The following is a 23,981-nucleotide window of genomic DNA, read 5'->3' as shown; positions in this document are numbered from 1 at the left end:
TCTATAGCACCTCAGTTCTTCATTATGACACTATTCCCACTACACAAGTACAAGTCACAGGCCAGTTCTGACTGCCCTGGAGGGAGCTGTGTTTCACTGGGCTTCATTACAGTTTAGAACCCATGTGGCCCTGCTGCCCTGGAGGTGCACACAGGTTAAATAAGACACCATGGGATTTAGCCCCACGGGTAGGCAATAGGTTTGCAGTGAACTTGGGAAAATCCAATTGAGACTTATTAGTAGGGGAACTCTTCTTCTCAGAAAGTTTCCTAAGGGGAATTTGAAGTGCCTTCAAAGTGAAATGATTCTATTTATGAGTAACAGTGCAATATTGAGAGGTGGGGGTGGTTCAGAGTACTCATAAAATGTCCAAGGAAAGTATTACTCTCAAGTTTAAGAAATTTACTCCATTTTATAAATTACAAATACTATAAAGTTTCATACTCTGATGACATAATGATGGATACAGGTCACTATACATTTGTACAAACCCATAGAATGTGCAACACCAAGAGTGAACCCTAATGTAAACTATGGATTTTGAGTGACTATGATGTGTCAGTGTAGGTTCATCAACAAACGTACCATTCTGGTGGGAATGTCGATAATGGTGGAGGCTAAGGGGGCAAGAGCAGGGATTATATGGGAAATCTCTGTACCTTCCCCTAAATTTTGCTGTGAACCTAAAACTACTCTAAAGTCTTAATGAAAAAAAAAAGGGCCAAGTTACCCATATTGAAGAATTAAGGACATAACAGAGACAATAAAATAAAATAATTAAAATGGGCAAAAGACTTGAATAGACATTTCTGTAAAGAAGATATACAAATGTCCAAAAAGTATATGAAAAGATGCTCAACATCACTAATCATTAGATAAATGCAAGTCAAAGCCACAATGAGATATCACCTCACCCCCATTAGGATGGTTAATATAAGAAAAACAAAAAACAAAAAATACAAGTGTTGGCAAGGATGTGGGGAAATTGAACCCTCATGCACTGTTGGTGGGAATGTTATATGGTGCAGCTGTATGGAAAACTTAACAACTACTATGGAGGTTTCTCAAAAAACTAAAAGTAGAACTACTATATGACCCAACAATCTCACTTGTGCATATATATCCAAAAGAACTGAAAGCAGGATCTCAGAGAGATATCTGCACACCCATGTTCACTGCTGCATTATTCACAATAGCCAAGAGGTGGAAGCCACCCAACTGTCCATCAATAGATGAATGGATAAAGAAAATGTGGTATATACATACAATGGAATATTTTTCAACCTCATTAAAAAAAGAAATTCTGTCACATGCTACAACATTGATGAAACTTGAGGACATTATACTATGTGAAATAATCCAGTCACAAAAATACAAATCCTGTCTGATTCCACTTATATGAGGCATCTAGTCAAATTCATAGAAACAAAAAGTAGAATCATGGTTGCCATGAGCTAGGAGGAGGAGAAATGGGGAGTTGTTTTTCAGTGTGTATAGAGTTTCAGTTTTGCAAGATGAAAAAGTCCTGGAGATGTGCTGCACAACAATGTGAATATACTTAACACTATGGTACTATACGCTTGAAAATGGTTAAGATGGTAAATTTTATGTATGTGTTTTTAACCACAATTAAATTTTTAATTTAATTAAAAATTAATAACAGTATTAAGTCTTCCAACCCATGAACATGAAATATTTTTCCATTTATTTAGGTCTTCTTTATTTTCTTTCAACAATTTTATAGTTTTTAGTGTACAAGTCTTATCATTCTTAAATCAAATTTATTCCTAAGTGTTTTACTCTTTTTGATGCTACTACAAATGGAATTGTTTTCTTAACTTCTTATTTGCATTGTCAACTGATATTGTATAGAAATATCACTGATCTTGTACCTTCAACCACTGAGTTTGTTTTCAATTGTATAGAATTTTCTATACATAAGATCATGTCATCTACAAACAAGGATTATTTATTTCTCCCTTTCCAATGTGGAAACACACAAACTACCAAATCTGACTCATGAAGAAATAGAAAATATGGACCCACCTGTAACTAGTAAAAATATTGAATCAATAATCAAAATTCTCACAACAAAGATAATCTCAGGACCAGAAACTTTACTGGTGAATTCTGCTAAACATTTAAAGAAGAATTAACACCAATGCCCTCAGACTTTTCCAAAAAATAGAAGAGGAAGAAACACTTCCTAAGTCATTCTATGAGGCCAGCATTACCCTTATACCAAAGCGAGACAAAGAAATGACCTAAAGGTTTGTTATCATCATGATGTATGGTAATACAAAAGCATTATTCATAATGTGAAGTGATTGTTCTGCCTTGGTTTTTAGATTTTTTCACACATGTCTTTCCTGTTAGATTTTGGACTCCTTAAGGACAAAAAAACATGTTTTGCTTATGTCTGTGTCCTCCATGACACCCAAAAAAGCACCTCACACTCATTCAGTATTGAGTAAATATCTACTGAATCATTAAATTAATGAATAAATAAATTAAAATGTATTAGTATTTTTAAAATCACTTGAAAAGAAAACTATCTTCCAATATCTATTTCTCAAATAGAACTAGAGAATTGAGGAAAAGGCCTGAAGTAATCTGGTGGAGGTAAAGGCGTACTGCTAACTCTGCCAAGTGAAAACAGACGGTTTCTTGTTTTCACATTTTTGAGAGAGGGAGGGAGGGAGGGAGGAAGGAGGGAAGCTACCACTCTAATAAGGTCTAGAAAAGTAGCTGCAATTAGAACCACCATTAAAATAAGTATATTTTAATTCATTTTCATTCCCCAAAACCTGTCAGTCTTCTGCACCTACCAATTTGGAAAGTTGAGGATGTGACAGAAATCACCACTCCTTGAATCTTCTAAGACTTTGATTTCCTTTTTTTTTTAATTGAAGTATAGTTGTGTTAATTTCTGCTCTTCAGCAAAGTGGCTCAGTTATACATATATATATACACATTGTTTTTCATATTCTTTTCCATTATGGTTTATCACAGGATATTGAATATAGTTCCCTGTGCTATACAGTAGAACCTTGTTGTTTAGCCATTCTATATATACCAGTTTGTATCTGCTAATCCCAAACTCCCAATCAATCCCTCTCCCCTCTCTCCCCCTTGGCAACCACCAGTTTATTCTCTATGTCTGGGATTCTGTTTCTGTTTCATAAATAGGTTCATTTGTGTCATATTTTCAATTCCACATATAAGTGAGATCATATGGTAGTTGTTTTTCTCTTTCTGACTTACTTCACTTAGCATGATAATCTCTAGATGCATCCATGTTGCTGCAAATGGCATTATTTTGTTCTTTTTTATGCCAAGCCTTTGATTTCTATGATTCCACCAGGAATACAATATGGTCTTTTTTTTTTTTGGCTGCATTGGGTCTTCGTTGCTGCGTGCGGGCTTTCTCCAGTTGCGGCGAGCAGGGGCTACTCTTTGTTGTGGTGTGCGGGCTTCTAATTGCAGTGGCTTCTCTTGCTGTGGAGCACAGGCTCTAGGCGCGCAGGCTTCAGTAGTTGCAGCACGTGGGCTCAGTAGTTGTGGTGGATCGCGGGCACTAGAGCACAGGCTCAGTAGTTGTGACACACGGGCTTAGTTGCTCCACGGCATGTGGGATCTTCCCGGACCAGGGCTCGAACCCATGTCCCCTGCATTGGCAGGCGGACTCCCAACCACTGTGTCACCAGGGAAGTCCTGCAATATGGTCTTTAATGTTATAATTTGGTAGCAAAGAGAAGTTCCAGGGGCCTCAGCTTGGATTTTCCTACTATAATGTTCCTTATTCCATAATTCATAGGGCCAACGTGGGGATGTACCACTTGTTGATAATATCTATTCCAAATATTACATGCAAACTGAGGAAATAACCATGGGGCTGTTTTCAGAGTTTCCATGTGTGAACTTTGAAGTGAATCTCAATCACCTGCGATTCATAGGCAGACTCACTGACATATATACTGCAGTGTCATTCTGGGTCTTTAGGAATTGGAGTAAGTTCTGCATGAATGTCCAAGAATCCAAAAGTGTTCCCATTTCACAGTACAGTCCTTTGAAATCAAGATGTAGCAGGAAAAATAAAGGTCCCAAAGATGTCCACATCCAACCAGGATACAGAATCAGTGAATATGTTAGATTAGATGGCAAAGAAGATAAAGGTTGCAGATGGAATTAGGTTGTAATCAGCTAACCTTAAAATAAAGAGATTATCTGTCTTGGTCCAAGGTCATCACAAAGGTCCTTAAAACTGGAAGAAGGTGACAGAAGAGATAGTTAGAGAAAGAGATGTGATGACACAAGCAGGGTCAGAGTGATGCAGTATGAGGAAGACTGGACTCATCTTTGCTGGCCTTGGAGATGGAGGCAAGGGCCATGCATTAGTCTGCTCAGGCTGCCATAACAGAGTACCACAGACTGGGTGGCTTAGATAACAGAAATGTATTTTCTCATAGTTCTGGAGGCTGGAAGTCCCTGCCTCAGGTATGAAAGAGTGAGAGGATAGAGAGAGAAAAAAAAGCAGTGGGGACTCTTCCCAAGCTCGTGGGACCACAGTTCCTCCAGTCAGGAAGAAGGTTCTCTTTCCTGCCCAGCCACCACTGCTGGTGCTGCCACTGTCACCACAGGATTGCCTGGGAGTTTGGCCCAGAGATAATTTTTTTTAAATCAGGAAATTTCCTTTGCTCCCCATTTCTCCTTTTCAGACCACAAAAAGGGAGCTTCTCTTGGAGCTTCTTCTATCTTTCTCTCTGAACCCAGTGTGTAGGTTTGGGTTTCAGGCTGCCCTTGAGTCTAGGCCAAGAGGTGCTGGATGGGTGGAGGAGAGAAAGAAAAAAAAAAATTCACCATCAGTTTGTTGGTACCTTGTGCTCTAGTTTCCTTCCCAGGTCTGTGTGCTACCATTTATTTTTCAGAGCCCTCAAATGACTGGTCCATGCATTCTGTCTAGAGTTTTTAATTGCATTCAGTGGGAAAACCAGGGTAGAGTGGGCTTATTTCATCTTGATCGAAACTGGAATTTGTCTTCTGGCTTCTGCCCTCTCCCTGCTTTAGAGGTTGCTCCTTTTCAATGTCACTTTGTTGGTTTTTCTTATTTGATGGGCTTTAAATATTAGTGTTCCTCTAGTTTCACTTAGGCAATTTTCTCACTGTATACTCTCTCCCTAGTTAAGTTAACCATGTTGAATACTTAAATTATTATATATATGCAAATATGTCACAAGTTTATATCTCCAGGCTGATCTTTCTTGTTAATTCCAAACTAGCATATCCAACTGACTCCTTGATATCTCTTACATATCTCAAAATCATGACAAATTCCACATGTCTAAATTACAACTCATGGTTTACCCTTCAACCCCCAAACTTGGTCCTCTTCAAGTATCCCTGTGGCAGTTAATGACATATCAGCCTTCTTTGACACCTGGAAGTCACCTTTGACATCCTCATCTCTCTCACCACAGGAATGGTCAAGTACCTACTTGAAGAGCCATCAGAAGTTTATTATATGCATATTTGTATTCAACAGATATTCACTGAGCACTTGGTCCTTCACAAAAAGTATGCACCGAATGTCCTCCCTATGCCAGACCTTGCGCTAAGCTCTGGGTCTACAGTGGTAAATGAAATTGATACAGTCCTTGCCTCAATGAACCCACAGACTAGTGAGAGAGATATTAAACAAGTAAACCTACAAATTATTATCAAATTTCAAATTGTCATAAGTGCTTTTAATAAAAGAAGACAGAGCACAACACTTTAATAGAACTAAAAGGAATTTGGGGTTCCCAGAGCAGAGGATGTAAATGGTGGGTAATCAGATTATGAAAGTCTGTGCATGACATCTTAAGGACTTCAAGCTTAGGGTAAGAAGAAGCCACTAAGGGATTTAAACGGGGAAATGACATGATCTGATTTTTCTGAAGCATAAATCTGGTCATATCATTCATTCAGGAACTGACTCTGTCAGAGGTGGTTTTATCTTCTCTGTCAAATATATTCCTCTCTTTAATGATACCTGACAAGGATCCCTTACCTGAGAATCTATAAAACTAATGATTGTAATTAGTACTGGTTGAGATGGAATCTAACCCAAATGACAGAATGTACCATTTGCCAATAATGAACTTTAGTATTGCCTGTAATATATGAAACACATTTATATTTATATTCGCTTGTTGTTTTTCACAGTAACTTTATGTAACATATCACTGTAACTACTGTAACTCCTAATCTCTTAGCCAAGAGCTACTAGGGAGATATCTGCCAGGGTTCCATCCTGGGTCCTCTTCTGACATCAGGATCATTTATAACCTACTTCAGTGACCCATGTCAATACACTCAGTTCCCTGTGTCAAAGCTGATATACTAATTACTAAGGGTGTTCAGTCTCTGTGTCTTCAAATTCTCATAGCTCATTCTTTGCAGTAAAGATTTCAGCTACTTCTGTAACTCTGGTTCTTCCTGTTTATATTTGGTACCACACATATTATAACTAAGTCGAGGAGGCAGACAGTTCATTCTACTCTACTATAAAATCCAGCTCTGCTACTCTAATAAAAGCCTACTATCAAATATCACTTCAAAATGATTTTGAAATTGCCAGGAAATGAGTGTGGTAGTTGGGTTGAAAAGGTTGAGGTATCTAAGAGAAAAAGAATTACTTCTAGGATGAAAGCTTCCTGGTCAGCTCTCCCCTACCATCCTAAAACCATTTACTCAGGGCTTGTTTCCATCCCCCACCATCAAACATCTCTTGGCAACAACATGTGGCACCAAATTTGTCCCCTTGCTCCATCATCAGAATTTTGCCATGGGATTATTTCAAGTGTCTCTCTGTGTGGGCTACACAACCAGGAACATGTAATGGAAGCCGCAGATCCAAGGGAATGGTCTAAGAGTTAAACAATCCAGAACTCAACGTCCAATACTAAAAGTTTTTAGGTCTTTCATATTTTGAAATTTTTCAAGTGGGTTAACCTTCCTCCACTCAAAACCCTCTCCCCTTCCCTACTGTAGAAGTGGAGGTAGGCAAGTGAGAAGGTACACATGGAGGCAGAAAGAATGGGGGAAAAAACAAAAGGAAAAGGAAAAATGGATAAATAAGAGCTATTTCCACTTTTCTTTTGGAATGATAGGTTTTCACTGGAAATAATGTCTCCCAATGTATGGTCATCTTATAACCTATTTCAGAGTTTCTTGGGGGTCTATTATAAGTGCAGATTATCAGAATAATCTGATAATGTTTCAGAACATCTGAGAGTAGGGACCCAGAATCTGCATTTTTAACAAGCAATATTTTCATACAAATACAAGATTTAAAACAACAAATGTAAATATCATCTCTGTGATTATTGGATATTAACAAAGCAATAGACCTCCTGGCCCACGCTGTTTCTTCTTCATAATTTTCACAAATGGTACTTACTTTTCAAATAAAGAAATTGGTTGAAAGCTGATAAATTTATTAGTTTACTGGATGACTGCTGTAAACAAAAGGTACAAAATAACAGGAACCCATGACTTTGTGAAGTCAATCATCCAATGAAGAAAAAAGACAAACACACATTAAAAAAGACCTAATTAGTGTATGGGTAGTATACTGGCATAGAAATGCATACAATTTGTGCAAGTATCTAGGTGCTTAGAAAAGCAAGGTTGGCAGCTGAGCAAATCACGTAGGCATTGCTGCCTTACTCAGGAAGTCAAGAGTTTTAATGAGTTTTGAATAAGGAAGGGTAATTAGGGAGCCACTCAGTGTGTAGAACAAGCTCTGGTGAAAAAGTCCAAAGGATAAGGGTTGCAGTTCTGGTCCTACAACTGTGATGTTGAGCAAGTCTTTTAATTTTTCATTGATTCTGTTTCACTGATTCTGTTTTCTCGCTTAAGTAACCAAGGCCGATCTCTATTGTTTCTTTGTTTCTTTATGCTCTCACCTCATTCTGGAAAGGATTTAAGGCAGAAATGATAGACAAGTTTCTTCTGCACCAACATTCACTGACTCTAAATTCATACAAGTTTCGTTCTGGAGCAAATGTGTGATGACCTTATAGCCCCAAACTTCTCACAACCATAAGACAGAAAAGACAGAAATTACTACTAAATGCAAATTGGAACCTATTATCGCCCATAGGCAATCACTCTGTATACACCTATCTCACAGCTGTAAGATGACAGAACTCAAGTTCAAGTCAGTGTTCTAAGGGTGAGTATATTGTCTTGAATCTCTCTGGTGAGTTCTGCCAGGAGCATACCCCTGGTGAAACCGCAGGCCCCCCAGTCAGAGACTTTCCTGTATTTGCTGCAAGTATATTTGGCCCAGCACTTTCTTCACAGCATCTTTGACTTCCTTGTTTCATAAACTGTAAGTTATGGGGTTCAGCATAGGGGTAAGCACTCCATAAAGCAACGAGATGATTTTATCTATTTCTTGTGAGCCTGACGAAGAAGGCTTTAGGTACATGGAGAGTGCAGCCCCAAATACAAGAACACCACAGTTGAGTGAGCACCCCAGGTAGAAAAAGCTTTGTTTCTTCCCTCTGCTGAGCTGATTCTCAGAATAGTGGAAAGGATGACGACATAAGAGATGCAAATTAAGAGCATTGGAACGGGTAGGAGGAGCACGCTGACCACCAGCACGATCGTGTCCATGAGCAATGACCTTGTGCAAGCTAGCTTCAGCACTGCCAGAATTTCACACATGAAGTGATGGATGAAATTCCCAGAGGGGTATCTGCAGGGTGAAGCTGGTTTCCAGCAGGGCTGTCAGAGAGCCCATCACCCAGGAGGCAGTGGCCATCTGCACACAGACCTGCCTGTTCATGATGATGGGGTATCTCAGCGGCTTGCAAATGGCCACATAATGGTCATACACCATCACAGCCAGGAGCAGGCACTGCTCCTGGAGCCCAGAGCAAGGAACAGATACATCTGTACAGCACACCCAGAAAAGATGATGGTTTTCTGGGATGACAGCAAGTTCACCAGCAAAGTGGGAACAGAAGCAGATGTGTAACAAATATCCATGAAAGAGAGATTTCCAAGGAACAAGTACATGGGAGTTTGAAGGCATGAATCTAGGACAGTGATTAAAATAAGAGTGCTGTTGCCCAAGAGGGTTATCAGATGCATTACAAGGCTGAAGACGAAGAGAACAATCTCTAACTTTGGGTATCTAGAAAAACCTTCCAGGAAAAAAAAACTCCAACTGGTGAGATTTTCGCCTTGCATTTGCTTCCTTTTACCTGTAGTTATTCTAATATTATTCTATTCATTTCATCTGAGGACATAAAGAGAGGGATAAAGTATAATGTTCATTGAGTTAAGAAAATACTTTTGAACTTATTTTCACTATTATAAGCACAATTTTACCATAAGAAATCACAGGACAATGTATCTATTGATCTAAGAGGAGGGGAAACAGGTTTGGCCTGTGTCCCTCAGCAGTGGGTCAGTGACTTACAGACAACCATCTAGAGCTCAGCCAGCTTGGTTTTGGGTCTGAAGAGCAGAATCAGTAGATTAGAAGTCTCTTCAGTTTTCTTTGCCCTTCTTTCAAAACAAAATTTAGAAAAGAGTGAATTTGAAAACAAGAATAAACAAATTTAATATTTGAATCTCAGCTCGTAATCCTTTGCTTGGCACACAGCAGGTTTTCAGTAAAGATTTGAAAGTACTGAGTAATGAAAAATATGAAAGAACATTGAATAAGCTATTGAGCACTAATTAGAAAAGTCAGTCAAATAAATGAGGAAAAGAAAGCACATTTGTAAAAATAAAAACCAGTAATGATCTTCACTGGAAGAAGAGGAGGAATGTTGAAAGGAACAAATAAATGAGTTTTAAACTAACACCTATGAAGTTCTGGGTCTAAATGAACTCTGTCCTTTCCAGCTAACAGCTTAGAGGTCCACACACTTGTTTCAAAAATGATGACATTGTTTGAAGCATTGTAGATACCCATTCTGAGTCTATGTAAGAGCCAGTTTACAAGTCATGTCAAATAACCCACCTCATTTAAACACTATTACATCCCCTGTACAGTTTCATTCATTATTGGGACCCATACCTTTGTGAGTATGTAAATAGTTCTAAAAATTATACGCAGGCAATACTCTTATTATACATTAAAACTCATGAAGATCCAGAAAATGCAGAAGTTAAACTCCCTTTAAAAATTATCTTAAAATCTCTTGGCAACAACATGGATGAACTTGGAAGGTATTATGCTTAGTGAAATCAGTCAAAGACAAATACTGTATGATATCACTACCTGTGGAATCTAAAAAATAAAACAAACTAGTGAATATAATAAAAAATTATAGGGCTTCCCTGGTGGTGCAGTGGTTGAGAGTCTGCCTGCCAATGTAGGGGATGCGGGTTCGAGCCCTGGTCTGGGAGGATCCCACATGCCGCGGAGCAACTGGGCCCGTGAGCCACAACTACTGAGCCTGCACGTCTGGAGCTTGCGCTCTGCAACAAGAGAGGCCACGATAGTGAGAGGCCCGCGCACCGCGATGAAGAGTGGCCCCGGCTCGCCGCAACTAGAGAAAGTCCTCGCACAGAAACGAAGACCCAACACAGCCAAAAATAAATAAATAAATAAATAAAATTTTAAAATATATATATTAAAAAAAATTATAGATCATCTAATTATATACAAGACGCTTAAGGTTTTATTTCTTTTTTTTTACATTTCACATTATTAACCAAAAAAAAAATTACAAAAACTTACCTTGCTTACACACTGATATTGCTCTTTATCACCATCAATCTTCTTCCTTTCCCCACTAATTCTTTTCTATTTTCAAATATACTGTTCTTAAAAATTCCCTTCATTGTCATGCTACTTATGTAAATTGCCATCCTATTTTTGCTCTTTCTTTGACAGGTAAATTCCTTAGTTATACGGTTTATCTTACAATAGTTCAGTCTTCACTTTCTCATCACTAATACAGTCATTATTATCATTTGTCTCCCAGTTCTTCATATTTAAAAACCTGGTCTAAATGGTTATGGTGAAAATAATAATGGTGTGAGCAATACCTTATGCATGGCCCTATAACAGTGGCATGATATTTGTCAAATACTTTTCATTATATTACATTATTATCTCTGACCTCTTCCCCACTGTATCGCATATCCAGGCTATTAGCAAATCCTGTCATTTTTTTTTTCTGTTTTAGTCATCAGACCTCCAGCAGCTTACAGTGAGGTACAAACATCATCAGTAACCCTGAATACTCTTTTGAGTATTCTGGAGAACACTTGTCAGTACTACTGCCCTTTGCGGCACCTGAGCATGCAGTTTTTGCTTTTCTTCCTAAAAGCTCCATTTTTACTACATCCCAGCAGTTAGTTCTTACTCATTTGTTAGTTAAGAGATGATTTCTTAGGGACTTCCCTGCTAGATTTTATATTCAACAAATTTCCTACAAAAACTTTATTATATCATTGTAAGAGATGATTTCAAAGAAACAATTTTTCTGTGCTATTCTTAAGACTAGTAAAGAAAACACAATTTTTTTTTTAACATCTTTATTGGAGTATAATTGCTTTACATTGTTGTGTTAGTTTTTGCTGTATAACAAAGTGAATCAGCTATACGTATACCTATATCCCCATATCCCCTCCCTCTTGCGTCTCCCTCCCACCCTCCCTATCCCACCCCCCTAGGTGGACACAAAGCACAGAGCTGATCTCCCTGTGCTATGTGGCTGCTTCCCACTGGCTATCTATTTTACATTTGGTAGTGTATATATGTCCATGACACTCTCTCACTTCGTCCCAGCTTACCCTTCCCCTCCCCGTGTTCTCAAGTCCATTCTCTATGTCTGCGTCTTTATTCCTGTCCTGCCCCTAGGTTCTTCAGAACCTTTTTTTTTTTTTTTTTTAGATTCCATATATATGTGTTAGCATATGGTATTTGTTTTTCTCTTTCTGACTTACTTCACTCTGTATGACAGTCTCTAGGTCCATCCACCTCACTACAAATAACACAATTTCATTACTTTTTATGGCTGAGTAATATTCCATTGTATATATGTGCCACATCTTCTTTATCCATTCATCTGTCAATGGACACTTAGGTTGCTTCCATGTCCTGGCTATTGTAAATAGTGCTGCAATGAACATTGGGGTGCATGTGTCTTTTTGAATTATGGTTTTCTCAGGGAATATGCCCAGTACTGGGATTGCTGGGTCATATGGTAGTTCTATTTTTAGTTTTTTAAGGAACCTCCATACTGTTCTCCATAGTGGCTGTATCAATTTATATTCCCACCAACAGTGTAGGAGGGTTCCCTTTTCTCCACACTCTCTCCAGCATTTATTGTTTGTAGATATTTTGATGATGGCCATTCTGACCGGTGTGAGGTGATACCTCATTGTAGTTTTGATTTGCATTTCTCTAATGATTAGTGATGTTGAGCATCTTTTCATGTGTTTGTTGGAAATCTGTATATCTTCTTTGGAGAAATGTCTATTTAGATCTTCTGCCCATTTTTGGATTGATTCTTTGTTTTTTTTGATATTGAGCTGCATGAGCTGCTTGTATATTTTGGAGATTAATCCTTTGTCAGTTCCTTCATTTGCAAATATTTTCTCCCATTCTGAGGGTTGTCTTTTCATCTTGTTTATGGTTTCCTTTGCTGTGCAAAAGCTTTTAAGTTTCATTAGGTCCCATTTGTTTATTTTGTTTTTATTTCCATTTCTCTAGGAGCTGGGGCAAAAAGGATCTTGCTGTGATTTATGTCATAAAGTGTTCTGCCTATGTTTTCCTCTAAGAGTTTTATAGTGTCTGGCCTTACATTTAGGTCTTTAATCCATTTTGAGTTTATTTTTGTGTATGGTGTTAGGGAGTGCTCTAATTTCATTCTTTTACATGTAGCTGTCCAGTTTTCCCAGTACCACTTATTGAAGAGGCTGTCTTTTCTCCACTGTATATTCTTGCCTCCTTTATCAAAGATAAGGTGACCATATGTGTGTGGGTTTATCTCTGGGCTTTCTATCCTGTTCCATTGATCTATATTTCTGTTTCTGTGCCAGTACCATACTGTGTTGATTACTGCAGCTTTGTAGCACAGTCTGAATTCAGGATGCCTGATTCCTCCAGCTCTGTTCTTCTTTCTCAAGATTGCTTTAGTTATTCGGGGTCTTTTGTGTTTCCATACAAACTGTGAAATTTTTTGTTCTAGTTCTGTGAAAAATGCCATTGGTAGCTTGATAGGGATTGCACTGGATCTGTACATTGCTTTGGGTAGTATAGTCATTTGCACAATGTTGATTCTTCCAATCCAAGAACATGGTGTATCTCTCTGTTTGTATCATCTTTAATTTCTTTCATCAGTGTCTTATAGTTTTCTGCATACAGGTCTTTTGTCTCCTTAGGTAGGTTTATTCCTAGGTATTTTATTCTTTTTGTTGAAATGGTAAATGGGAGTGTTTCCTTAATTTCTCTTTCAGATTTTTCATCATTAGTGTATAGGAATGCAAGAGATTTCTGTGCATCAATTTTGTATCCTGCTACTTTACCAAATTCATTGATTAGGTCTAGTAGTTTTCTGGTAGCATCTTTAGGATTCTCTATGTATAGTATCATGTCATCTGCAAACAGGGACAGTTTTACTTCTTCTTTTTCTATTTGGGTTCCTTCTATTTCTTTTTCTTCTCTGATTGCTTTTGCTAAAACTTACAAAACTATGTTGAATAACAGTGGTGAGAGTGGGCAACCTTGTCTTGTTCCTGATCTTAGTGCAAATGGTTTCAGTTTTTCACCATTGAGAACGATGTTGGCTGTGGGTTTGTCACATATGGCCTTTATTATGTTGAGGAAAGTTCCCTCTATGTCTACTTCCTGAGAGTTTTTATCATAAATGGTTGTTGAATTTTGTTGAAAGCTTTTTCTGCTTGAGATGATGATATGGTTTTTCTCCTTCAATTTGTTGATATGGTGTATCACATTGATTGATTTGCATATATTGAAGAATCCTTGCATTCCTGGGATAAACCCCACTTGATCATGGGGTATGATCCTTTTAATATGCTGTTGGATTCTGTTTGCTAGTATTTTGTTGAGGATTTTTGCATCTATGTTCATCAGTGATATTGGCCTGTAGTTTTCCTTTTTTGTGACATCTTTGTCTGGTTTTGGTATCAGCGTGATGGTGGCCTCGTAGAATGAGTTTGGGAGTGTTCCTCCCTCTGCTATATTTTGGAAGAGTTTGAGAAGGATAGGTGTTAGCTCTTCTCTAAATGTTTGATAGAATTTGCCTGTGAAGCCATCTGGTCCTGGGCTTTTGTTTGTTGGAAGATTTTTAATCACAGTCTCAATTTCAGTGTTTGTGATTGGTCTGTTTATATTTTCTATTTCTTCCTGGTTCAGTCTTGGAAGGTTGTGCTTTTCTAAGAATTTGTCCATTTCTTCCAGGTTGTCCATTTTATTGGCATATAGCTGCTTGTAGTAATCTCTCATGATCCTTTGTATTTCTGCAGTGTCAGTTGTTACTTCTCCTTGTTCATTTGTAATTCTATTGATTTGAGTCTTCTCCCTTTTTTTCTTGATGAGTCTGGCTAACGGTTTATCAATTTTGTTTATCTTCTCAAAGAACCAGCTTTTAGTTTTATTGATCTTTGCTATCGTTTCCTTCATTTCTTTTTCTTCTGATCTGATCTTTATGATTTCTTTCCTTCTGCTAACTTTGGGGGTTTTTTGTTCCTCTTTCTCTAATTGCTTTAGGTGTAAGATTAGCTTGCTTATTTGAGATTTTTCTTGTTTCTTGAGGGAGGATTGTATTGCTATAAACTTCCCTCTTAGAACTGCTTTTGCTGCATCCCATAGGTTTTGGGTCATCGTGTTTTCATTGTCATTTATTTCTAGGTTTTTTTTTTTTTTTAATGCTACTCTTATCTGCTTACATTCTTTTTATGTATGTATGTATGTATGTATGTATGGCTGTGTTGGGTCTTCGTCTCTGTGCGAGGGCTTTCTCCAGTTGTGGCAAGCGGGGGCCACTCTTCATCGCGGTGCACGGGCCCCCCACCATCACGGCCTCCCGTTGCCGAGCACAGGCTCCAGATGCGCAGGCCCAGCAATTGTGGCTCACGGGCCGAGCCGCTCCGCAGCATGTGGGATCCTCCCAGACCAGGGCTTGAACCCACGTCCCCTGCATTGGCAGGCAGACTCTCAACCACTGCACCACCAGGGAAGCCCTCTAGGTATTTTTTGACTTCCTCTTTGATTTCTTCAGTGATCTCTTGGTTATTTAGTAGCATATTGTTTAGCCTCCATGTGTTTGTATTTTTTACAGATTTTTTTCCTGTAATTGATATCTAGTCTCATAGCTTTGTGGTCAGAAAAGATACTTGATACGATTTCAATTTTCTTAAATTTACCAAGGCTTGATTTGTGACCCAAGGTATGATCTATCCTGGAGAATGTTCCATGAGCACTTGAGAAGAAAGTGTGTTCTGTTGTTTTTGGATGGAATGTCCTGTAAATATCAAGTAAATCTATCTTGTTTAATGTCATTTAAAGCTTGTGTTTCCTTATTTATTTTCATTTTGGTTGATCTGTTCATTGGTGAAAGTGGGGTGTAAAAGTCACCTACTATTATTGTGTAACTGTCTTGCTAGTTGTTTGGCATAGAGTGTCCAGTACTGGAGCTTGCTGGTCATTGAGTGGAGCTGGGTCTTAGCGTTGAGACAGCAATCTCTGGGACAGCTCTTGCTGATTGATATTACGTGGGGCTGGGAGGTCTCTGGTGGTCCAGTGTCCTGAACTCAGCTCTACCACCTCAGAGGCTCAAGCCTGACAGCCGGCCGGAGCACCAAGACCCTGTCAGCCACACAGCTTTTGGGAAGTCTGAGGTCTTCTGACAGTGTTCACTGGGTGTTCTGTAGGAGTTGTTCCACATGTAAATGCATTTTTGATGTATTTGTGGGGAGGAAGGTGATCTCCATGTCTTAATCCTCCGCCATCCTGAAGGTCCTCTCTCTTCACACCTCTTGTTGCTAGAGGATCCACACTTCATCTGGAAAGGACATAAATCTGGCAATCTCACTTCAGGCCTGGCCCACCTTTTTTCCCTTTGTGCTTAGTCTGTTTCACTTGCTCATAGCGGGCCCCGTGCAGAGGCCTTGCCCCCCGCCCTTCTAACCAGAGTTCCTCATGAAACGGCTGAGCCGACACCTTAGCTTGGGACGTGCGCTGAAGCTCCTCACAGGACACTCCCACAATTTTTTTAGAATGAAAAATCAGCCCAGATGCCTGCAACTTGATATTTTCTACTGTTTAGAAATAGTATCCAAGAAAAATTCAATTCCCTGTCACCAATTCCAATTAAAATATTGTTTATGATATACTTCATAAAGTTAGCTATGTGCAAGAAAGAATGAATGCATCTATGTTAAAAATGTTAAACATATTACGTGAAAGTCAAAAATGCAATTCATTTTTTTCAAAAGTATTGACTGTTACCTCAGTAACTAAAAATACCAAAGTATAACAACTGAAATACTATGTAAATTTAAATCATCTGTTGTTTTGGGGAAACACCTGTTGTCCCTGAACAATTAACAGTTCAGCAGCTATAATACGCAGAGGTTTGAAACTTCAGCTCCTTCAGGGATAATGTCCCAAAGATCCAATTATATCAAACTTTTAAAAATTGAGACAGAGTGAACCACAGTTCCCCCAAAATAATTTCAAATAACTCATAAAAACAGCGTCTTCTACTCCTCCCTGTCCAACCTAGCTATATCAAGATTTTTTTTCTTGAAAGATTACAGTGTAGAATACTTAACAGTATACAGAGAAAAGGTATCCCTAGAATTCTAAGACATGTATTTTTTTCATTTGTGAAACTACATGTATTTTTTTTTCATATGTGAAACCGCTCTCTAGTTTTCAGAGATTAAAGGAAGACAGTTTACTCGTTAAGCCACTTGTCCCAACAAGTGATCAGAACTTTTATTCAATTACACATATTGAGAGGGCCTTTAAGCAATGGAACACCTCCACCCACACCTTGGTTTCTAAATGAATGCAATTCTCAACTAATAGGAAACATATCGTAGCTCCTTAGAGAAATGGCTGATGCCAAGGTTAGAGCAGGAATAAGACAAGATTAGCTTGGAGTACCTTATTGCACTAGAACATAAGGAAGTATGCAAAGAACAACTGGGATATTTCAAAAGGCTATAGGAGCCCACTTGATGAGACTCCCATTGGCCAGGTCTGGGACAGATTATTTCGAGCATCAAAATAAATAATGGTAAAAATGGATTAAAATCCATAGAATGAAGTAAGAATGCATGAATTCTTTTTGAAGGAAGGAAGGGAGGGAGGGAGAGAGGGAGGGGAGGGGAGGGGAGGGGAAAGGAGGGGAGGGGAGGAGAGGGGAAAGGAGGGGAGGGAAGAAGGAGGGGTCTGCCTTACAGTAGGATGCCAAAATATAAACATAGAAGAATGATGTAGTTAGAAAATCATCAATCAAGGTTTAGGTTGTTATAGTAATAGATTATCATAGGTAAAATGTTACAGTAGGTAGATGTAAATATCATAGTTGCATAGGTAAAAGCTGGATGAGAGACAGGATATTTACATAATGTCAAAGTATCTCACCACAATCTACTTATTAATTTCAAAAACAAGATGATAATAGCTTTACAGCAGAGAGCCACCTTAACATCACCAATAATGGGACATATTGACTCCACGTGCCTCCACTGAGGACACAGTATCACTTCTGTGGGATTCCTCTCAAAAACACATAACCTGAATCTAATCATGAGGGAAAACCAGACAAAATTAAATTGAGGGATACTCTGCAAAATAACCAGCCTATACTTTTCAAAAATGTCAAGGTCGGGAAACAGAAAAACAAAAGGGCTAAGGAAATATTCCAGGAGACTGAAGAGACATGACAGCTAAAGGCAATGCATGACCCAGCATTGAATATTAGACCAGGAAGAACTTAGCTCTAAAGGACATTATTAGGACAATGGACAAAATTGGTATATGGGCTGTGAATTAGATAACAGTATGGTATCAGAGTTAAATTTCTTTTTTCTTTTTAGTTTTTTTTGAGTTAAAATTTTTAAGATTTATTTATTTATTTAATTTATTTTTGGCTGTGTTGGGTCTTAGTTGTGGCATGCAGGATCTTCACTGAGGCATGCAGGATCTTTTGTTGTGGCGTGCAGGCTTCTCTCTAGTTGTGGCATGCAGGTTTTCTCTCTCCGGTTGTGGCACATGGGCTCCAGAGCGCATGGGGTCTGTAGTTTGTGGAACGTGGGCTTAGCTGCCCCGCGGCATGTGGGATCTTAGTTCCCTGACCAGGGATTGAACCCGCATCCTCTGCATTGTAAGGTGGATTGTTTACCACTGGACCACCAGGGAAGTCCCTAAGTTAAATTTCTTGATCTTCATAACTGCACTGTGGTTATGTAAGAGAATGTTCTTGTTGTTAAGTACTGAAGTATTTGTTATTAAAGGGGCAACTTACCCTCCAACTTATCGTTAAATAGTTCATTAAAAAATATGTTTTCTAACTAAAAATAGAGTTGCCATATGATTCAGCAATCCCATTCCTGGGCATATAGCCCAACAAAACTGTAATTCAGAAAGATACAAGTACCCCTATATTCATAGCAGCACAATTCACAATAGCCAATTCATGTAAAAAACCTAAATGTCCACTGACAGATGAATGGATAAAGAAGATGTGGTACATATATACCATGGAATACTACTCAGCCATAAAAAAGAAGGAAATAATACCATTTTCAGCAACATGGATGGACCTAGAAATTATCATACTAAGTGAAGTAAATCACAAAGAGAAAGACAAATACCATATATCACTTACATGTGGAATCTAAAATATGACACAAATGAACTTACCTACGGAACAGAAACAGACTCACAGACACAGAGAACGAACTTGTGGTTGCCAAGGGGAAAGAGGGTGGGGGAGGGATGGATTGGGAGTTTCGGATTAGCAGATGCAAACTAGTATTATATAAACTGGATAAACAACAAGGTCCTACTGTAGAGCACAGGGAACTATATTCAATATCCTGCAATAAACCAAAATGGAAATAAATATGAAAAAGAATATATATGTATATGTGTATATATATATATATATATATATATATCTGAATCACTTTCCTGTACAGCAGAAATTAAAACAACATTGTAAATCAACTATACTTCAATAAAATAAAAATTTTTTTAATATTTTTTTACTAAGGTATTTTATTTTTCTTAAACAAATTTTAAACTTTTTTAGTCACTAAATTATCAATGGCTGCAAGAATCTCCACAATATTTTTATATTTGGGGTACCTAAATGCCTAATCATAAATATGTTTTTTAAAAGTTCACTCCGGAGGGTCTCGACCTGCGTGTCACCCCTCTGTGCCCCACCAGGACAACGCGGGTGGAGCGTGGGGACCGGCTAGGCCTCCCAGCGGCTCAGACGCAACAAAGTCCGCAGCGGCGGGGCGGCGGGGTTCTCAGGAGCGGGTCCCTGGTCCCCACAGGCGCCCTAGCGGCCGGATCGCAGTTTGCATCACCTTCCCCACCGGGTACATGATGACACAGGTGCAGCCGTACGCGCGTTCGCACGGCCGGGTCCCTGGGCACTGGGACTGAGTATGGCAGGAGGTCCGCCGTCCAGGCGCCCCGGCCTGCACCGAGGCCTCCTCCCCGCTCTACAGCTCCAGCCCCAAAGCAGCCATCAGGTCTAGGATGGTCGCGTTCCTCAGCACCCACGCGCGGGATGCCCAGGGACCGCTGGAAAGCACATGGGCTGCTGTGTGGCCTGGGCGCCCGCGAGGCCGAGGCCGTGCGCCCAGGGAGGCCATCCAGGTGAAGTTCATACACGACCTGACCTCCCCTAAACCCACAGTACAGAGGATTCCTCCACGGGGTCAAGGAGATTGTTTGGGAACAAGAGCTGAAGAGGACTTACCAAGGCCGCCAGCCGGCAGATCCCAGCGGGCCGTCCGCTTCTTGGTCAGAAGCTCCCTGCGCAACTGGTACCCAGGGCGCAACTCTAGCTAGGCCCTGAAACCGCTTATCACGGGGTTTCCGAGCTATCGCGAGCGCAGCCAGCGTCTTTTTTTTTTTTTTTTTTTTTAACATCTTTATTGAAGTATAATTGCTTTACATTGGTGTGTTACTTTCTGCTTTATAACAAAGTGAATCAGTTATACATATACATATGTTCCCATATCTCTTCCCTCTTGCATCTCCCTCCCTCCCACCCTCCCTATCCCACCCCTCTAGGTGGTCACAAAGCACCGAGCTGATCTCCCTGTGCTATGCGGTTGCTTCTCATTAGCTATCTATTTTACATTTGGTAGTGTATATATGTCCATGCCACTCTCTCACCCTGTCACATCTCACCCCTCCCCCTCCCCATATCCTCAAGTCCATTCTCTAGTAGGTCTGTGTCTTTATTCCCGTCTTGCCACTAGGTTCTTCATGACCTTTTGTTTTTTCCCTTATATTCCATATATATGTGTTAGCATACTGTATTTCTTTTTCTCTTTCTGACTTACTTCACTCTGTATGACAGACTCTAACTCCATCCACCTCATTACAAATACCTCCATTTCATTTCTTTTTATGGCTGAGTAATATTCCATTGTATATATGTGCCACATCTTCTTTATCCATTCATCCGATGATGGACACCTAGGTTGCTTCCATGTCCTGGCTATTGTAAACAGAGCTGCAATGAATATTTTGGTACACGACTCTTTCTGAATTATGGTTTTCTCAGGGTATATGCCCAGTAGTGGGATTGCTGGGTCGTATGGTAGTTCTATTTTTAGTTTTTTAAGGAACCTCCATACTGTTCTCCATAGTGGCTGTATCAATTTACATTCCCACCAACAGTGCAAGAGTGTTCCCTTTTCTCCACACCCTCTCCAGCATTTATTGTTTCTAGATTTTTTGATGATGGCCATTCTGACCGGTGTGAGATGATACCTCATTGTAGTTTTGATTTGCATTTCTCTAATGATTAATGATGTTGAGCATTCTTTCATGTGTCTGTTGGCAATCTGTATCTCTTCTTTGGAGAAATGTCTATTTAGGTCTTCTGCCCATTTTTGGATTGGGTTGTTTGTTTTTTTGTTATTGAGCTGCATGAGCTGCTTGTAAATCTTGGAGATTAATCCTTTGTCAGTTGCTTCATTTGCAAATATTTTCTCCCATTCTGAGGGTTGTCTTTTGGTCTTGTTTATGATTTCCTTTGCTGTGCAAAAGCTTTTAAGTTTCATTAGGTCCCATTTGTTTATTTGTGTTTTTATTTCCATTTCTCTAGGCAGCCAGCGTCTTTGGGAACACGCCTCTGGACTAGGTTAAGACCGGATGCAGGGCCGGGAGGCGGGGCAACACCGAACACGTGGACGGCTGCTCGCAGGTCCTGAGGGATGAGGAGCTCAAAGCATTCTACAGTGGCATCGTCCCCCGCCGGGGGCGGGCCTGCCTGGACGTGGCCCTCGTGTTCATCATCTACGATGAGGTAGTGAAGCTGCTCAACAAAGGGTGGAAGACGGACTGAGCCCTGAGGGTCTGGGCGGGAAGACTAAGGATCTATAAAAATAGTGATAGCTCAAATTGAATTATAGGTTGTTGGCTGGTCTTAGCGAGTCTCTATTATTATTAGTCTTGGATAATTGAGCTTTGGCTAATGGAGGAACAGGAGTAGCCGCCAGAATGGGGAACTTCTTGGTGCAATGTATTTAAGGAAATCTCTGTCCAGTCATTAGCTGACCATTCAGCTAACTGAGTAGAGACTTCATTGGTTGGGTCTAATAAAGAATTGAGACTTTACAGAATTAGTTCAGGAAGTCACTAAAAATAGAACACACCAACAGCAACAAACTCTGGAATGGGAAGGGAATCTGATTTTCAGATTTGCCACACAATATTATTTTTAATGTCCAGTTTTCAACAACAACAAAATATGAGGTATGCAAAGAAACAGGAAAATATGGCCCATATTTAGTAATGATAGAAAGGTCAACCCATCAAGAAGACACAACAATTATAAGTATATATATGGGGACTTCCCTGGTGGCAGTGGTTAAGAATCCGCCTGCCAATGCAGGGGACAGGGATTCGAGCCCTGGTCCGGGGAGATCCCACATGCCGCGGAGCAACTAAGCCCATGTGCCACAACTACTGAGCCTGCGCTCTAGAGCCCACGAGCCACAACTACTGAAGCCCGCGCGCCTAGAGCCCATGCTCCACAACAAGAGAAGCCACGGCAATGAGAAGCCCATGCACCGCAACGAAGAGTAGCCCCCGCTCGCCGCAACTAGAGGCCGCAACTAGAGAAAGCCTGCACACAGCAACGAAGACCCAATGCAACCAAAAACAAATAATAAATTTAAAAATAATAATAAAATTAATAAAATAAAATTTTTTAAAAGCCTAAATAAAATAAATATATATATGCACCTGAAAAGAAGAGCCCCAAAACACTCGAAACAGAAACTGACAGAATTAGAGGGAGAACTAGACAATTCAACAGTAATAGTTGAAGACTTTAATACTGAACTCCCAATAATTGGTTAAAAAAAAAAAACTAGATAGCATACCAACAAGGATATAGGAGGCTGGCACAACAGTATAAACCAACCAGATTTCACACCACCTATAGAACACCCCCCCAACAAAATATACAAATACACATACACATTTTTCTCGAGTACACACAGAACATTACCTGCTGATTTTATGCCATCAGACTATGCATTGTGGTGTGTTTGGCTTCCTTCCCTCCACAGTATGCTTGCAAGATCCATGTTGATGTGGCTGCAGTTTGTCCATTTTTTATTACTATATGATAGTCCATTTTATGATCATAACATACTTTATCCACTGTTCTGTTGTTAGACATTTTAATTGGCTCGCTCTACCTTTTGGCTACTTCAACTAATGTTGTTACAAACCTGCATGTGTACCTTTTGGTTCATGTCTGTGCATGAGTATATGCTTAGGAGTGAAAGCAATAAGTGATAGAACACGCTTAAGTCACCTTTAGTAGATTTTTTAAAAAATATTTACTCTAGCTTTTTTATATATATAAATTTATTTATTTATTTATTTATGGCTGCATTGGGTCTTCGTTGCTGTGCACGGGCTTTCTTTTTAATTGCAGCGAGCGGGGGCTACTCTTTGTTGCAGTGTGCAGGCCTCTCATTGAGGTGGCTTCTCTTGTTGCAGAGCACAGGCTCTAGGTGCACGGGCTTCAGTAGTTGTGGCATGCAGGCTCAGTAGTTGTGGCTCATGGGCTCTAGAGCACAGGCTCAGTAGTTGTAGCACACGGGCTTAGTTGCTCTGCAGCATGTGGGATCTTCCCGGACCAGGGCTCGAACCCATGTCCCCTGCATTGGCAGGTGGATTCTTAACCACTGCACCACCAGGGAAGCCCACCTTTAGTAGATTTTAATTGATTTTCCAACATGGTATGAAAATTTACTATCAGAAGTATCAGTTTCCTCTTGCTACATAATAAAGTATCCAAAACGTATTGCCGTAAAACAATAGCCATTTTCTCATATCCCATGGAGTCTGGGTCAGGCATTCAGACTATTTAAGGGTAATATTTGTGAGAGACTGTGTAGTGTGAACTTGGTAAGGATTTTGGATTTGAGACTTATTTTCCTTTAGGCAGTAGTTTATTCAAGCTGCGGTCAGAACTGGTGAGCTGATCTCAGACTAAAAAGCCTTGGTAAAACCAATTAAAAGATAGGATACATTCTGTGAGTAAATATTCTTTAGGGATTCAAAGATAAAGTTATTTTGTCAAGAAATTTAAAGTGTAATATTGGGAGCTACATATAAAAAAGAACACCTAAAAGCACTCAGATTGTATACATTTCATGATGGAATCATGTGAGCACAAATGTACAGAGGGTCCATGGAGGCTTCTCCCCAGATG

At 39.6% G+C, this 23,981-nt stretch overlaps 1 protein-coding gene and 1 pseudogene across 1 annotated transcript; one reads left to right on the top strand and one right to left on the bottom strand.

Moving 5' to 3' along the window:
- Positions 1–8,293: 8,293 nt before the first annotated feature.
- Positions 8,294–9,330, bottom strand: LOC133097289 (olfactory receptor 2K2). Its single transcript, XM_061199183.1, is given in 4 exon segments — positions 8,294–8,493; positions 8,496–8,737; positions 8,739–8,914; positions 8,917–9,330. Coding segments are annotated over 4 exon segments (945 nt in total). The 5' UTR covers positions 9,244–9,330.
- A 7,770-nt stretch (positions 9,331–17,100) lies between these two features.
- Positions 17,101–21,593, top strand: LOC133097287 (tricarboxylate transport protein, mitochondrial-like; annotated as a pseudogene).
- The last annotated feature ends 2,388 nt before the right edge of the window (positions 21,594–23,981 follow it).

The sequence above is a fragment of the Eubalaena glacialis genome, chromosome 9, assembly GCF_028564815.1.
Source record: "Eubalaena glacialis isolate mEubGla1 chromosome 9, mEubGla1.1.hap2.+ XY, whole genome shotgun sequence".
NCBI lineage: Eukaryota > Metazoa > Chordata > Mammalia > Artiodactyla > Balaenidae > Eubalaena > Eubalaena glacialis.
This window is presented reverse-complemented; position numbering and strand designations above follow the sequence as displayed.